Consider the following 15,577-nt stretch of genomic DNA (forward strand, 5'->3'; position numbering starts at 1 on the left):
AAAAAAAAAAAAAGAATTTCTCTCCCCCACTCGCATCAGGATATGCAAGTTATCAGGGAAAAGTTTGAGTAACTAACTGGATCTTGAATTTTCTGTCTCCTTTAAGGAATCCTGGTAGTTATAAAGGAACCCTGGTGATTTCACTAGTAGTTGAATACTTACTACATAATCAGAAGATAGACTATCTGAACCTACCATTTACTCTGCAGTAGAAATATGACAGCTTATTTTACATAATTTACAGCTTTAGAAACCCTCTGGGACAGCACTACTGTCTATGGGGTGACTGTGAATTGGAATTGATTCACCAGCAAATGAGCCTGATTTTGTGTGGTGGCGATGACCTTCCTTAAGTTGAGGAGGCTGAAATGTGTCCAGAGTTTAAGGATTAACTGCCATTTTTGTTTTTACGTCTGAAGCCATTCACAGCTGTTGCTGAACTAATTTCTGGAATTTGTCTAATTGACATCTTTACTTCACAGCCCTTTCCCTGGGGAGATGGGAACCACACGCTCTTTCATAACCCTCATTTGAATCCACTTCCAACTGGCTATGAAGACGACTAAATAAAGAGGACCGGGACCACCACTGGGGACCACCGCGTTGATAATAGTGGACCATTACACTGCACGTGGACAAAAAGTGTACGGGGACCTTCACCTTTACTTGTGTAAATGAGCTTCCATCCCTTCGTGGCAGGAGATGGCTTAAATAAATAATCACAATGTGAGAGTTTCATTCTTTGATGGTAGTTTGCCCTTTGAAATCAGCATTAGTGTTCTGTGTTCAGGCCTCTGACTTGTGTTTCAGGCTCAGTTTAGCCCATTGAATGAGTGTTTACAGTGGGGTGTACGCTGAGTTTCTTGTGCTTGGGGTGGGTAGAGCAGTTGCTCAGTAAATACCTAGATTGGGTCTCACAGACTTGGGATGACAGACATTGAATGACAGCAGAGTAGCTGTTGTTTACCTCTGAAAAGAGCCACCTGAGCCTTTTAAGAATATTCTAAGTCTCACCTATAACCAAGTAATTTTCTTATCTAGTTATTGTTGTTCATTGTGTACAACAGCCCTAAACCCTGCTTTAGCTCTTCCCAATCTTATTGTCACTGACACACCCATCCCCATCACCCTAGTTACTGAATCAATCCCTCTCATCAAGGGTCTTCCTCTCCTGCGCTGTCTGTCTACCCTCCCAAGCATGACATCCCTCTCCAAGGACTGATCCCGCCTTGTAACATGTCCAAAGTATGTCAGATAAAGCCTCAGAATATTTGCCTCTAAGGAGCAACCCGGCTTCACCCTCTCCAGGACAAACTTGTTTGTTCTAGCAGTCCATGGTGTATATTCAGTATTCTTCTCCAGCACCAAAGCTTCAAGGCATCAACTCTCCTTCTATCATCCTACAAGAATTCCTTGTCAAAATTAGAAGCCTATGAAATAGCTGATGATAGTTGGAGTCACTTTATGGAGAGGATGAAGTAAAAATACGATGAGGAACAAGTAAAATTATTCCCTCAGTTGCATTTTTCCCTCCCTCAGTTGCATTTTAATATGACTCTGGCACATGTGGCTTTAAAGCAAGGAGACTACTACTATGCTATGCGTCTTTTTACCATAAAGTGTTTTTTGGGCTTATTTTCCCCATTGTTGCACATTCTCTTCCCACCCCCTCAGCCCTCCCTGCACTGTACCCCTTGCTCTAGACTGCCATCATGCATCCAGTGCCCAAATGTACATTTCTCTCAAATAGTTCTTCCCCCTCCTCTGATCCAATGCAGTGTTTATTATCCATTCACTCTCCCACTCTCTCCAGCCCCCCATGTCCTTATTTTATAACGGTGGTATGTGTTATTTGTCCTTTTATGACATGTCAGCATAGTGACTTCGGGGCTCCCCCAGGTTGTGTAAAGTTCTACAAGTTTGCTTTTTCAATGCTGCATAATACTCCATTGTGTGAATGTAGCAGTTTTTCTATCCATTTGATGATGCGCACTTGAGTTGCTTCCATCTCTTTGTTACTGTGAATAACACAGCAATAAAAACGTAGGTGTGCATTAGAATGTGTCTTTTTAAACTTGAAGTATTCTGAATAGGGTTAGACACTGAAGGCTTAAATATTAAAGTTATACTTTAGGGATTCTTAAGCAAACCTCTCAAGTTACAATGAAAGACTATAGTTGGCCTGGAGCTAGCTTGTTCTTTTTAAAGGAAGGCTAAATTAGTTTTCAAGTGGAAAAGTTAAGACTCCAAGGATTTGGTGGTGTGCAAAGGTGACTGAATGGAAGCACAGGCTGTGAAAGCCACACTCCAGTAAGAGTGGGTGAACCCAGCATCAGTGCACCAAAGACAACCACTTTCTTTGCCAGCTGGTGAGCCAACCATAGCTTGCACTTCTTAGTCCCAGTAGACCTAGTGTGGTTGAGTACCATTGAGTCAGAACAGACCCACAGCTGATCCAGTGTTTTCAAAGGCAGCAAATAAAAAAAAAAACAAAAAAAAAACAAAGGCAGCAAATCGCATGGGAGCGGAGTGCCCATCTTTAGTGTAGGAGCTGGTAGGTGGAACTGCATACCTTTAGGTTCACAATGCAGTTCCTTACCTTAACACGAGAGCTCCCTGGTGTGCTTGTAGAGTCTGAATTCAGGACAGATTTAATTTTAGCTTGCAATGCCATGGACTGCCAAAAGAACAGGTGGGTATGTCTTGGAGAAGGTGCAACCAGAGCGTTCCTTAGAGGTAAGGATGGAGACACTTCAGCTCACGTACTTTGGAGGTAGTGTTGATACTCAGTGATATGGTTGATGAGGGACTGCGACAGTAGACTCAGGTGTGTTGGGGATGATAAGGATGGTGCAGGATAGGACAGGGTTCATATCTGTTGTTCATAGGGTTGTTAGGAGTCCTACCCAACTTAAGCAGTCAGAATACAGATCAACCAGTCAAAACATACAGATATTTTAGATAATAAAGTCTGATCACATTGAATATTAAGTAATTATTAAAGTGTGGAAAGCAGTACAATTTAGGCCTTTTGTTGATCAAGTGTAGAGTTTTGTATAATATTTGCAAATAATTGAGCCAATTTCAAGATACAAAATTTTAGGAGCTACTTGATAATCTAAAGGATATAACAGCTCACTTGATCCTGACACCTCTTTAATTGATTAGCTGTAACTACAATATTCATTGTTGTTAGGTGTCATGGGGTTGATTACAGCTCATAGTGAATTTATCAAGAGACAGAAACCTTAACAATGGAATTACTTAAGGCAAAGAAGTTTTGCAAATCCTTTTTGGTCTCAAAGGAGTTCATTTCTCCTACACCTAAATGTAGTGGTGGGAACATCAGCATTCAGGCAGCAGATGGGAGATAAACCCTGGAGCATGTCCCTTAGGTGTGATTCAGATTCCTACTCACATTCCCGCTGTTTGAACCACACCACACGGCTACACCCTTGGGCTAGCACCCAAAGGCTGCTGGGAAATGTAATCGCAACTGCCAGAGAGGAGGAAGGTGGTTTAGTTTGATCTAGTTTTGCTACAGTGGAAACCTGGACCATTCTAGATCCTCATTCTTCCCGCACCCCCACCCCCTCCTTGTTTACCACTGAAAAGGATCCAACTGGCACAGGAGACTGATCCCAGAGCACCTGGTGGATTCGAACCCCGTGCCTCCAGGATTGCAGAACCTCACTCTTGCTACAATATAAATTTAATTGTACCATGTACTGATGTCAAAAGACAAGAGAAAATGAAATATAATTTATTCTTTCTCATGATACAGGCATTACTAGGCAAGAAAAGAAGGCAAATAAAGCAAACTATTTTCACCCATTCAACTAGATGCAGCATTTTGACATTTTTTAAATATATATATATATATATGTTGACATACCATCTTTGACATTTAGGGTTTTCCTTCCTAGCTACTCTTAAGAATCTTAATTCCTGAATTATATTTTAACTTGGAGCTCTGGTATTCAATGCAACAAACTGCTGAAGCTTTCAAATCTTACACTTGTTAAGGCAGGGTTGTAAATCTGTTAAAAGATGTCTTCCTCTTGCTCACAGCAATCTTAACCGTTAAATTAGTATATAAAAATATAATTGTCATCCCAAGTTGAATCTCTCTTCAGAACACTGATTCCTGAGAGAAGTCCTAACCAACTGCTTTCATCAACAGTGACCCCAGGACAGAGTACCTAATCTCCTTTGCAATATAATTCAAGGGGCCAGGCAACCCTGGCCATCCTGACAAAGTTTATCATTCCATATATACACATTTAAAGCTGATCCCAGACCAAGTATTGTAACCATTATCCCTAAACATTAGTTTTAGCACTTTCAGTTCTTAAAGAATGTCCGAGCAGGTAAGAGGAATACCTCAAGAAGGAATAAAATTCCCTCCTAAATTCCTCATCAAATTGATGGCTTTCTTCACAGTCTCAATGGACAAAATCCAATCTCTAGTTTGCTGATGATTTTCAAGGTGACTGTCAAGGTCAAGAAGAACTTTCAGACTTCTCTTGGCTATGGCCCATGAACTCCAGTCCTTCAATAGGAATCTCCTTCTCCTTTATTGCTTTCTGATGAGAATAGAAAACACATTATAAAGGTCTATATGAAGCTTGAGAACCAAATTTTGTAAATAAAACATAATGGTAAAAAAAAGTAAAATCGGACTAACAATAATGACTCGAACTGCATTAAAAAAAAACAAACCACCAAAAACCCAAACAACAAAATGCCAACACGCAAGATCAGAGATAAACTTGAAAGAAGGTGCGGGGTGGGGGGAAATCAGTACAATTAAATTAGAAATCTAAGCAGCTCCACTTTTGATCCTAGTGACAGGTTTAAATCTTGGTTCCAGGGCTTGCTGGCTACGTGATTTTGAGCAAGCCTTGATTTCCTTATCTAAAGATTTCCTTATCTAAAGATTACAACTACACCCTGGGATGATCCTGGGGACTGTTAAGTGCTTTGTTCGATGCTGCTCCCCTTCCCCCCCCCTTTTTTTAAATTTTTTATTGTTTTGTGTGTGTGTGTGTGTACTGTCAAATCGTATCTGACTGGTACAGGAGGAGATTGCCCCTCCTCCAGCAGAGCATCTGGTGAATTCGAACCGCATATCTCTGGGATTGCAGTGCAGCTTCTTGCCACTAGGCCACCAGAGCTCCCCCATCCCCTTCCCCCTTTTTATTTATTTAAAAAAGGCCGTTTCCGCATCTGGTGAATTCGAACCGCTTATCTCTGGGATTGCAGTGCAGCTTCTTGCCACTAGAGCTCCCCCATCCCCTTCCCCTTTTTATTTATTTAAAAAAGGCCGTTTCCACATTCCCCGGGCCAAGATCATAATTTCCTGGTTGCAGCTGAAGGAATGTGATTGAGAGAGATAAAGGGGATAATGAAGGTATTATTAAAACAAAGCAATGAAATTGTCCATCGTGTTTAACAGGTCAGAGAAGGGCTAGAGCCGGCCAGTCTATACATAACTAAACACAACGCCTACTTCTCCATCGCCCGGTGGAAAAGTACGTCGTCTAAAAGGAAAGGAAATGAACTTGATTCTAATAGATTGGGTCAATCACTACCTAGCACTAGGCTTGAGTTTTTCAAGTATAGAATACAAATTATGATTTAAGCTAAAGATGAACACCAAAAGTGCTCAGTGAAAAGCAAAGTTCGGCTTAAGAGTATTTTTCTTTGGCAATGGTCTGGGTGGTGATGCTACTGCCCCAGGGCTCACAGCAGCTTTACTCCACCCTCCGGGTCCCGAACGTCGCAAGCTGCGAAGTGTGTGGAGGAAGACACCGCGGGGAGAACGTGGGGTTGAGGGTGAAGGCACCGCGGGAAGAACTTGGAGTTGAAGGTGAAGGCATCGCGGGGAGAACGTGGGGTTGAGGGTGAAGGCGGAAGGACTCGAGCCGGACTCACCTGAACACACTGCTGATAGCGCTTGAAGAGGTCGGTGCACGGGTCCGCGGAGCCGTCCCCTTTGAGGAACTTCTCGGCAAACCAGCGATTGAAGCTCTGGTCATATTCTCGTTTCATGTCGGTGCACGCCTCCCCGACACTGTTCATGGCGGCGGCGGTGGCAGCGACTGGCAGCGGCGCACATGTATGTCGTCACTCTTAGGCGCGTCGCTTGAGTGACGTAAGGGGCTCGCCTACGGAGGTTGCGGCGGAGACATGTGGGCCCGGGTCCTGCGGCTGTGCTCTCGGGCACCGCTGAGCGCCTGCCGCGGTCACACCTCCAAAGCTGGCGCCCAGGTAAAAGCCGGGGCGTCGAGGCGGGTGGGTGGACGGACCTGGGGGCAGAGCAGGCTCCCCGATAACCGATGTTCCCTGCTTCGCCCCCAAGGGAAGCGGCCGGGTCTCGGCCGAGATGATAGAACACCTGGAGCGCCTGGCGCTGGTGGACTTTGGCGGCCTCGAAGCCGTGGCTCGGCTAGAGAAAGCCATCGCCTTTGCTGACCGGCTCCGAGGCGTGGACACTGACGGGGTGGAGCCCATGGAGTCGGTGTTGGAGGACAGGTAAATTCGCCGCGTGGGCCCGGACGCCTTGACTCTGATGCCTTTGCAGCCCTGCCTGGTGACAGTGTCCTCGTTTCAGAGGAGGAAAGAATCTTAGTGAGATTACAGAATTCCCCTGACTATCCCATGGGTAGATGGGTTCATTCTTCCTCTTGTTCTTTGTAGATCTTGTCCCTTTCGTGCGTAACGCCTTCAAGGCTTGGCAATGTAACTAGGAAATTTACCCTAAACAGCTATCTGAGTAAGCCCTGCCTGATAGAGCCCTGCCCGCCCCTCGGATACATTGTCCTTTTCCTTCATTTGACGTTCAGCCGCCTTCTCCCACACATCAGATTCCTTCTTCCTTTGCACTTTCTATTCCCTTATTCTTGGACGGTGTGTCTTCACATGTTTGCAAGTTATCTGGCTTCCTCAGACAAGTCTCTCCACCAGACACCTCTTCCATTTCAGTCTCTAACTGTTCTCTTGTTGGGGAGAGGCAGAAATAAGAGCAGAGCAGTCCAAGGGCTACACAAACACGCACACATGCACACACACACAGAGAGGCAGTCATTTCTTTGTGGCCACAGCATATTCTTTTTTCATTACCGTTTTCCAGTTACTGGCTTCTTTTGTGAAATCTTGATTGGGGAAAACAAGAATTGAGGCAATGAGTCCCTAATTGGCAGACACTTCAAGAGTTCCACTAACAAAATTAGTTTGAAAGATAGATTGGGAAACCAGTTAATTGCTCTATAAACTTCCACTCAAATTACAGTAGGTTTTAAAAAAATAAAAACCAAAAACCCCAGACACAAAAAAATAACACAACCCACTTCAAACAAACCTGTTCAACTAGTCCCATTCTTGGATCTCACTTGATTCTCAAGTCTAAAAAAATGTTAAAACTTGTCAAAAGAAAAGTTCAACATTGTGTGTTACTATAATCCAGTAGCCTATGATGTATAGGAAAGTGGGGGCCTAGTCTAAAAATAATCTCATTATGTAGTAATTAAGTGAGAATGTGTGGTATTTGAAGGGGTGAATTTTGTTTTCCTGGGCATTTTATTTATGTAGGAAACAGGACTATCAAATATAATTGAACAAATCTGTTATTAAACTACCATTAGGAAGCACTATCTTTAACTACACGGTGGTGGCGGTAGTCATTTCATGGCCATCTGCTTGTGTCTCTGAAGGCGAGCAGGTGAGGCAGGTAATGAATGAATGAATGAACGAATACATGCATGCAAGGACCTTGAGGAAGTGTATCATCACTGTACTTGGACCCATGGGGACGGCAGTGTACTTGGGGGCACTGACTCTTCGGAAAGAATGCAACCTTTATCTTTGAATTGTACAATGTAGAGATTGGTGAATTTTTTTTTAATTTTTATTGTATTATTTTTATGTGTACCGTCAAATCAGATCTGACTGGTACAGGAGGAGATTGCTCCCTCCTTCTCCAGCAGAGCCTTTGGTGGATTTGAACCACGTATCTCTGGGATTGCAGTGCAGCGTCTTGCCACTAGGCCACCAGAGCTCCCTGGTGAATTGTTTTCTGTTCCAGTGTGTACATTTTCAACAAAAACAGGAAAAAATATATATAATCGTGCAGCCTTCAGTTTTTCTGATGAGCCATTTAATATCCTAAGAGTCTACTTCTTCAAGACTATAGTGCTTTTTAAGACATTTTGGTTGTTGTTGAAGCTAGTTTTTTTAAGTAGCAGATTCTCAAGTAGGTACCAACTTTCCACTTTTCAAACCACATGTAAATGCTGTTAAACTGTAGGACAAGTGTCAAAGTACCAATGAAATAGAACTTGTCCTCTGTGCCTTTGTCACGTCTTCACCTGAACCCAAACACCAGACCTAAGCTGCTGTCTACATCCTGCTCAAGCAGTTTGCTATTCCCATCAGTTACTCCGTGGGATGCTTATCTTTTAGCCCCTGTATCTGAAAGCAGATTCAGACCCCTCATGCACTTTAAAAAAAAAAAAATTCTTTTTATTAATTTTAATCAGTTTAGAGATTTAGGGTTTCCAGTCATTCATTGTTGCACTTTTCTCCCTACCTAACCCCTCCCCCCAATTCACTCTTCTCCTTGAAAAGAAAAAAATCTCATTGTTATCCAGTCCCTCCCCTCAAGTCCACTCTACTGTGCAGCCTTCACTATGGACTTCTGTAATGACAAGAATACCCATTCATAACAGTTCTCTCCCTCATCTGTTTCAATGCAGTATACATCATTCTTCTCCTGTCTTCCCTCAACCCTGATGTCAGTCCCATTTTAACAACAGTGGCCCTATGCAATATTTGTCCTTTTTTGACTGAGATATTTTACTTAGCATAATGTCCTCCAGGGTCATCCATTTTGCATATTGCATGAGTTCCTTGTTTTTCAGTGCTGCATAGTATTCCAGTGCGTGAATATACCAGAGCTTCTCTATCCATTCGTTTGTTGATGGGCATTGGGTTGTTTCCAACTCCTTGCTATTGTGAACAGAACCGTGATAAAATGGGTGTGTATGTATCTGCTTGGATGTCAGTTATGGTCTCTTTGGGGTATATTCCCAGTAGTGGAATTGCTGGGTTGAATGGTATCTCTATTTGCAACTTTTTGAGAAAGCACCATACCACCTTCCACAGTGGTTGCCCCATTTCACACTCCCACCAACAGTAAGGGTTCTAGTTGCTCCACAACCCTGCCAGCATTTGTTGTTTGCTGTTCTGTTAAATTTTGCTATTCTGACTGGGGTAAGTTATCTTGGTTGTTTTGATGTGCACCTTAGAACTAGGGATTTTGAACATGTGTTTGTGTGCCATCTGAATGTCTTCTTTGGTGAAGTGTCTCTTCATATCCTGTGCCCATTTTTCTATTGGATTATTTACCTTTATCTTGTTGTGGTGCTCAAGTATTTTATAAATTCTAGATATAAGTCCCTTGTCAGACATGTCACTACCAAATATTTTTTTCCCAAACTGTGGCTTCCCTTTTTACCCTCCCTGTTGGAGTTTTTGAATGTGCATAGGGATTTGATTCTTAGAAGGTCCCATTCATCTATTTTATCCTCTCCTGGTTGTAGACCCTCATGCACTTTTAAACCTTTATAGTGAAATGTCATTCCTGTTCAGGCTCCTCTTTGATTTTATCCTTAACTGGACACCAGTGAATAGATCAGGGGAACAGTGAGGGTTTTTTGAGCAAGTTAAGCCTTCATTCTACTTAAGTTTTGTAGCCTCTTCTCTGTGGAACCGACTGGGCTATTGCCCTTCTCTCATTGTGCTGCGTTCTCCTGCTTTGGGATCTTGCTGCTCTCCCTGCCAGATATTATGTGCCCCTCAATCCAAATATACCATGTTCATCCTTTAGCAGACAGCCATGGCAATGCCAGAGTACCTTTCTCAGCTCAGGCAGGGTTAGATGAAATGTTTCTTGCTATTCCCTAGGCAGACTCTGCTTCTGTTAAGATTTAACATTGTCTTTTCACTGGTTTTCACCAGAAACAACTAATAGTCACCCAGTAACAAATGCTAAGGTATTTCAAACAGTACACAAACTTGGGACTGTTTGGTTCAAGTTTGATCATAGTTCTTACTAAAAAAAAATAATCCAGAAAAATACTTGAATTTTTTTTTCTTTTAGATGCTTATACCTCAGGTCTGATGATGTAGTAGAAGGCAACTGTACTCAAGAAATACTACAAAACTCCCATCAGGTTTTGGAAGAGTATTTTGTGGCCCCTCCAGGTATGTCATATTCAATGGTTCTGTAAATAAAAAAATGTGTACAGATGGTGTCAATAAAAGTGGCTGTGGAGTCCAAGGGTCATACCTTTAGGGATCTGCTAGTAACAGAAATGAGCCAAGCTGGACGAGGTTTATGTGCACACTGGCCATTCTGTAGGAGCCCCACCTGCAGCAACAGCTGCTTCCCGTTCAGCACTGCATACAACTGGAGCACATTTTCCCAGAGAAACTGGCATCTGTCATTTTATTTCTCCAAGTTCTAGAGTTAGCAACAAACTGAAGTCTTGCTCAAAGCAAGGATGGGAAACTAGAAAATACCTTACGATGCAGATACGGCTAATTAGCCTCTCAAAGGTTTAAATTCATAGCACTGCAATCTCAAAGGTATGAGGTTCAAATCCACTAAATGCTCCACTGGAGAAGGGGCAATCTCCTCTTCTGCCAGTTGGATCTGATTCCACGGCCCTCAAGTTAAAAAAAAAAAACCCAACCCCCCAAAAACCACTTTGAGAGACTCTTAATTACAAGGTGATAGCTACTCATATTTCTCTGGCATGTATTTCACAGAAAATCAAGTGATTAATGTAGAACCAGCTGGGCAGCAGGCTCCACTTACCATGTTCCTTTTTGCTATTGTTTTCAAACAGGTAATATATCTCTAGCAAAGCTGGATGAGCAAGAGCCTTCTCAAGTGGCTGAGTAGCGATTCCAAGAAGGACGTGAATACCTAGCAACAAGCATCACTTCTTCAGTCAGCTGACAAAAATGGATGCATTATGTTTTTTAATAACTGACTCTGAAGGCAACACTAGCTTAGATATGGTCAAAGGGAAGGAATTCCTGTTGCTTATGAAGTAAAAAGCCTCATGTGCTTTGGAGGAGACAAAAGACCATACTCCCTTACAGACCTGTTCGGCTGGACCTTTTTTTTACTGCCCCTGCAAAACAGCTGTTATCTGAAACATCCTTTTTCTGATTATGTAACTGGTAAAATGGAACATTTGATCACTATATAACAACTGGAGTTCAAAGTTTAAGTTTTCTTCTTTAACCTGAGTAGCAGAAGTCTGAAGACTATTCAGAGTAGACTCTGGTGACTACATGATGAAGAGGGACTTAAGTTTCTCTTTCTGAAGAACTAATGCCTGTGACAAAGTAGGGCCACCCTCCAGCAGCAGCTACTTTTAATTCTTTCCATTCCTTTTCTTTAATGTATTCCTTTGCCTTTGAAGGAAACCTTCAGCTCACAAGTTTGGCCTTGAATGATAAGGAAACCTTGAACTTGCCCTTGGGATTAAGAATCTCACTACCAGACCAAATATCTTGAATCCCATAAAAAAGCTCCACTTTCCTATTAATTACTATCTTTTAAAATCAGAATCTTGTTTGATGCAACCTGTGCGCTTAATTAAGGACAACCACACATGTGAATTACTAAACGTTTAAAATATATTTCTAAACAGAATGGACCAACCCAGTCACAGTTACTGCTGATCTCCATAGCAGAGTAACCCACAAAGACACGGCACTGATTTCTTCCCATAATCAGGGGTGGGAAATACACAACTTGTTTCAGAACCAAAACCACAAACTCAGCAGTTTAGAATATTTCACTGCTAATATGGCCCTGGTAGAAATGATGTCGTTTTTTTGTTTTTATTTTTCCTTAAAAAAAAAAAAGAAAAAGAAAAAAAAATTAAAAAATTTCCTAAGACTAAATCACCAATCTGGAATGTTGATTCTGAGCCAAAAGCAGCTCAGTTCACACTAAAAAATAAAACAAATTTCCATCGCCTGTTGTCTCAGTAGGGCCTGAAAGGAGAGTAGTAGTGTGGGGAGAACCTGCTTTGGTATGGAGATTCACGGCCCCTCGACCCAGATCGAGACCGGGAGTAGCCATAGCTGGTGCTTCTCTCTGGATAAACTCGGATGTAAGATGTTTCACCCTGAAATGCAAAGAAAAAGAAAACTAAGAGACCAACAAAAAAGGAGGGGCAGAACAATACATAACATGACTGGCTAACAAATAATAACTATCATTCACAGTGCCTGGCATAATACTTAACAGGAAAGTACCTTGCTAAAACCTCAGAATAACATGTTAAGTACTCTTTACTTTCTACATTTCCACAAAAGAATTGACAGTAGGTGGCAGTCTGGCAACTGATCCATGCTCAAGCACTAGCTACTGAGTAGCAAGCCAATGAGTGACTCAGAATCAGCAACAAGGGAAGGTTCTCAAAGGTCAGTCTCTAGCTACTTCATGCACACCTCTTTGGATGGAACCATCCCATACTCAACATGTGGACCTAGCCCTACCATCATAACCTTACGAATGTTTTTCATTTGGAGGAACTGGGGACCAGAAAGTAGTCTGGCTAAGAAATAAACAGTAGGAGTCATGTCCAGAATGACTTGTCTCCAGACTTACTGTTCTCGGTTGTCATTCACTGATGTTAAAGGAGGACATGTACCTTCCCCTTAGAAATACTCAGTAACAGGATCTACCCTACTGTGGCTCTGCTTGGCAGTGTAGAGTTGAAGGGCAAGTACCATCTTTCTCAACTCTTAAACTTAAGCACTAGAGGATAGTCTGAGTAAAAGTATAGTTAAGTCATACAAAGAGCCGTAAGACTAAGGAATTACATGAATCCCAAGACACACAAAAAAAATTAAGCTCAGAAATATACATCACTCCTCTGTTCTCACTGGAATGAAAGGATTCCCCTTGAAGCAGTTAAGAGAGACACAAAGCAGCAGTAACCAACAAGGAAATGTCAAGTTGGCTCAGGTTTCAAAGGGCAAGGCTGTGAAGTGGCAAGTGACAGCAAGAACTCCAAGGGCTGAGATGAGATGACTACAGAGCCCAGCTTGACCCAGAGGAGGGACAGCTATTATGTGAAGAAAGATCACTGGAGAGGAGTCAAGTCAGTTGTGAAACAGCTGTCACTGAACTCCTCACACTGAAAGAGTGTCGGGAACAATCTGTCACTACATGGGGTGTTCTGGGCTCCAAACAACAGAAGGTGAAGACCAACCTCATGAGAGCGGAATTTGGTGTCATCCAGCTTACGCAGGGCATACTCCATATCCTCTTTTCTGAGATACTCAACCATCCCCATTCCATCCTTCTGCACATCAGCATGACAGACGTCCCCAGCTTCTCGCATGTGATCCTTCAGGTCCTGCCAGCTGCCTGATGGAGGAAGTCCTAGGCAGAGAGAACATAAAAGGCTACATCCTTCAGTCATGTTAGACCACCCTGCCAATGCCTAGAGTGCCCTTAAACCACAAATCTGAGATAAAACACCAAAGAGCACTATGCAGTGAGGGACCACCTGGGTAGCTTACTCTAAATTAGCCTTCCAGGGTCCAGGCTTTCTAACAGAGCAATACATCCACACCTGACAAACTCAGTACCTCTGAAAATTCACTTTGTCCTTCATAATACCAAACCCCTAAGGATCTGAATCCTAATTGAGTCTATTATAAAATTTCTCAGTACCATTTCTTTCACACTTAGCCAGATTCCTGGGATATGGGAATTTTGAAACCAGCTAATGAAATGAAAGTACAGCTGAAGGTAATAATACAACAACAAAAATGTTAAAAAGCATTTTTCTTGTCAATATGAATGAAAAGCAGACAAAACTGGTTGCCCAACAGGACAGAACAGAACTGCTTTATTTTTCTCTCCCTCAGAATGGCTACTGGATTTAAATCACTGACCCTTGGTCAGCACGTAAGTGCTTTAACTACTGCACCATCAAAAGCCTTCCCTAAACTAGACAAGTACCTTTTAAAAGATCACCAACATTCTTCAATACAGTGGGGGGGAAAGGTAAGACTCAGCTAAAACTAGTTGGGAGTTATACAACCCTACCTGATGTCATGAAAGGGAAATGTGCTCTTGCTGTCAAAGGCTGTGTTTACCGCTCACAGCTCAGGACTGCAGCCATTTCCTAATAGTTTTCTAAGCAGGATTTCAGAGCAGCATGGAGAGAAAAAAAGAAATGTATGACATCCTGAAGGTGGAATAGCATTCTATGGTTATAAGAAAAAAATTACAAAAAGACACAAGGTAGGCAGATACTCAGAGTTACCACTCTTAAGCACTTTTATGGGTAGATACGTGTCTCCAAAAATATATGCTGTAAATACTAGCCTCTATAAGCTTTCTTCTACACCTACACTTCTCTTATCAACCATACCACTACCTGACATTTCTCATTTATGACAATGATATAAAACCTACTGGATATTTTATGCATTAGTGATATACAGCTGATGATACAGTGACATACTGATGTGCTAAGAGACAGTACTGCTGGCTATGAGGGTTACAGTAATGTGTCAACCTGGCTGGGCCCTGCTGGTTTGATGACAGACAGCTACCTGAGAGTTAATTTTGGAGTTAATTGATATACTCATTCTCCACTTTCAAGTAATATTTTATATATATATGCGCGCGCGCGCACGCACACACACACTTTGGAACCTGACCATTTATATACAGAGTTATATATAGACTTAAGAACCTGGCCATGTTGATAAATGAGTTGTTGGTGTATGCTGTCGAGATGGAACTCCTAACTGATCGTCCAATGAGTTTTAGGCTTGCAGATGCCATAGGAGCAGCCTGTCCATCTTCTGTAGAGCAGCTGATGGATTCTAATTGCCTGCCATGGGGTCGGCAGTGCAGCTCCTTACCACTAAGCCACCAGAGCTCCAGTGGAAAGTGAGTAGTGGGTAGAATGCCAATTGTCAATGAACTGTCTCTGAGCCAGAATAGGTAAATCTTGAGTTAATCTCCTGAGATAGAAGGGTGATTAAACTTCCAAGTGAGAGAAGCAGAGGTCGCAGAAAGACCAATGCCAGACCTCATGAAAAGGCCCAAGAGCATAAGCTCAAAGAGAGAAGGACCTTCCTCCTGAGTGGAAAGAGAGAGCCTGCGCCTACACAGAGCCAGTACCCTGCATTAGATTCCCAGCCTCTAAAATACATTTGTCAGAGTCATCTACCTACCTGTGGGACTTCTAGTTAATGAAAACAATCACCATGGAAATAGGCTGAGGGGGGGTTTGTTTTTTATTTCTTTTAGGAGTGACATTCACATCTAACTAGACTCCCTCAATATATGCACTCCTCCAGGTCCCTAATCCTCATTCCACATTGTGCAAAGGCTCTACATTAATATATTGAGATTTCAGAAAGATAAATGTCTGTGCTTAGTATTTCATCACTTATCGACATATTCTTTTTATGTTCTATATTTTGCAAGATAATCCCAGGTAGCCAAACCTTTATTATT

The 15,577-nt window shown here is 42.3% G+C and overlaps 4 protein-coding genes across 4 annotated transcripts in view; 2 read left to right on the forward strand and 2 right to left on the reverse strand.

The window, feature by feature from the left end:
• LOC102858776 (cytochrome c oxidase subunit 6A1, mitochondrial-like) overlaps nt 1–566 on the forward strand; it is a 3,700-nt gene extending 3,134 nt beyond the window's left edge. The window contains exon 3 of the mRNA XM_006890425.1: nt 483–566. Coding sequence (XP_006890487.1) covers nt 483–566 — 84 coding nt within the window. The remainder of the gene's footprint in view (nt 1–482) is intronic.
• Nucleotides 567–4,502: 3,936 nt separating this feature from the next.
• Nucleotides 4,503–6,088, reverse strand: TRIAP1 (TP53 regulated inhibitor of apoptosis 1). The gene is made up of 2 exons (XM_006890426.1): nt 5,938–6,088; nt 4,503–4,586 (listed from the first exon to the last, which is right to left on the reverse strand). Exons 1-2 carry the CDS (start codon nt 6,082–6,084, stop codon nt 4,503–4,505), a joined length of 231 nt encoding a protein of 76 aa, XP_006890488.1. The 5' UTR covers nt 6,085–6,088.
• Nucleotides 6,089–6,192: 104 nt separating this feature from the next.
• Nucleotides 6,193–10,969, forward strand: GATC (glutamyl-tRNA(Gln) amidotransferase, subunit C). Its single transcript, XM_006890500.1, has 4 exons — nt 6,193–6,273; nt 6,365–6,537; nt 10,163–10,266; nt 10,914–10,969. Exons 1-4 carry the CDS (start codon nt 6,193–6,195, stop codon nt 10,967–10,969), a joined length of 414 nt encoding a protein of 137 aa, XP_006890562.1.
• Nucleotides 10,970–11,695: 726 nt separating this feature from the next.
• SRSF9 (serine/arginine-rich splicing factor 9) overlaps nt 11,696–15,577 on the reverse strand; it is a 7,416-nt gene continuing 3,534 nt past the window's right edge. The window contains exons 3-4 of the mRNA XM_006890427.1: nt 13,305–13,477; nt 11,696–12,212 (exon numbers count right to left, since the gene is read on the reverse strand). Of these exons, the coding sequence (XP_006890489.1) occupies nt 12,069–12,212; nt 13,305–13,477 (317 nt within the window). The 3' untranslated portion in view covers nt 11,696–12,068. The remainder of the gene's footprint in view (nt 12,213–13,304; nt 13,478–15,577) is intronic.

This window comes from Elephantulus edwardii, unplaced genomic scaffold (assembly GCF_000299155.1).
Source record: "Elephantulus edwardii isolate Elephantulus edwardi_28Jun2011 unplaced genomic scaffold, EleEdw1.0 scaffold00089, whole genome shotgun sequence".
In the NCBI taxonomy this organism is placed as follows: Eukaryota; Metazoa; Chordata; class Mammalia; order Macroscelidea; family Macroscelididae; genus Elephantulus; species Elephantulus edwardii.

What these genes read in the sequence shown, in the direction of transcription:
- TRIAP1 (XM_006890426.1), bottom strand. Translation starts at nt 6,084, where the DNA reads ATGAACAGTGTCGGGGAGGCGTGCACCGACATGAAACGAGAATATGAC. An exon ending in GCTATCAGCAGTGTGTTCAG is followed by an intron (nt 4,587 to 5,937) that starts GTGAGTCCGGCT and finishes TATTCTCATCAG; the next exon opens with AAAGCAATAAAGGAGAAGGA.
- GATC (XM_006890500.1), top strand. Translation starts at nt 6,193, where the DNA reads ATGTGGGCCCGGGTCCTGCGGCTGTGCTCTCGGGCACCGCTGAGCGCC. An exon ending in CCTCCAAAGCTGGCGCCCAG is followed by an intron (nt 6,274 to 6,364) that starts GTAAAAGCCGGG and finishes TTCGCCCCCAAG; the next exon opens with GGAAGCGGCCGGGTCTCGGC. An exon ending in GTATTTTGTGGCCCCTCCAG is followed by an intron (nt 10,267 to 10,913) that starts GTATGTCATATT and finishes GTTTTCAAACAG; the next exon opens with GTAATATATCTCTAGCAAAG.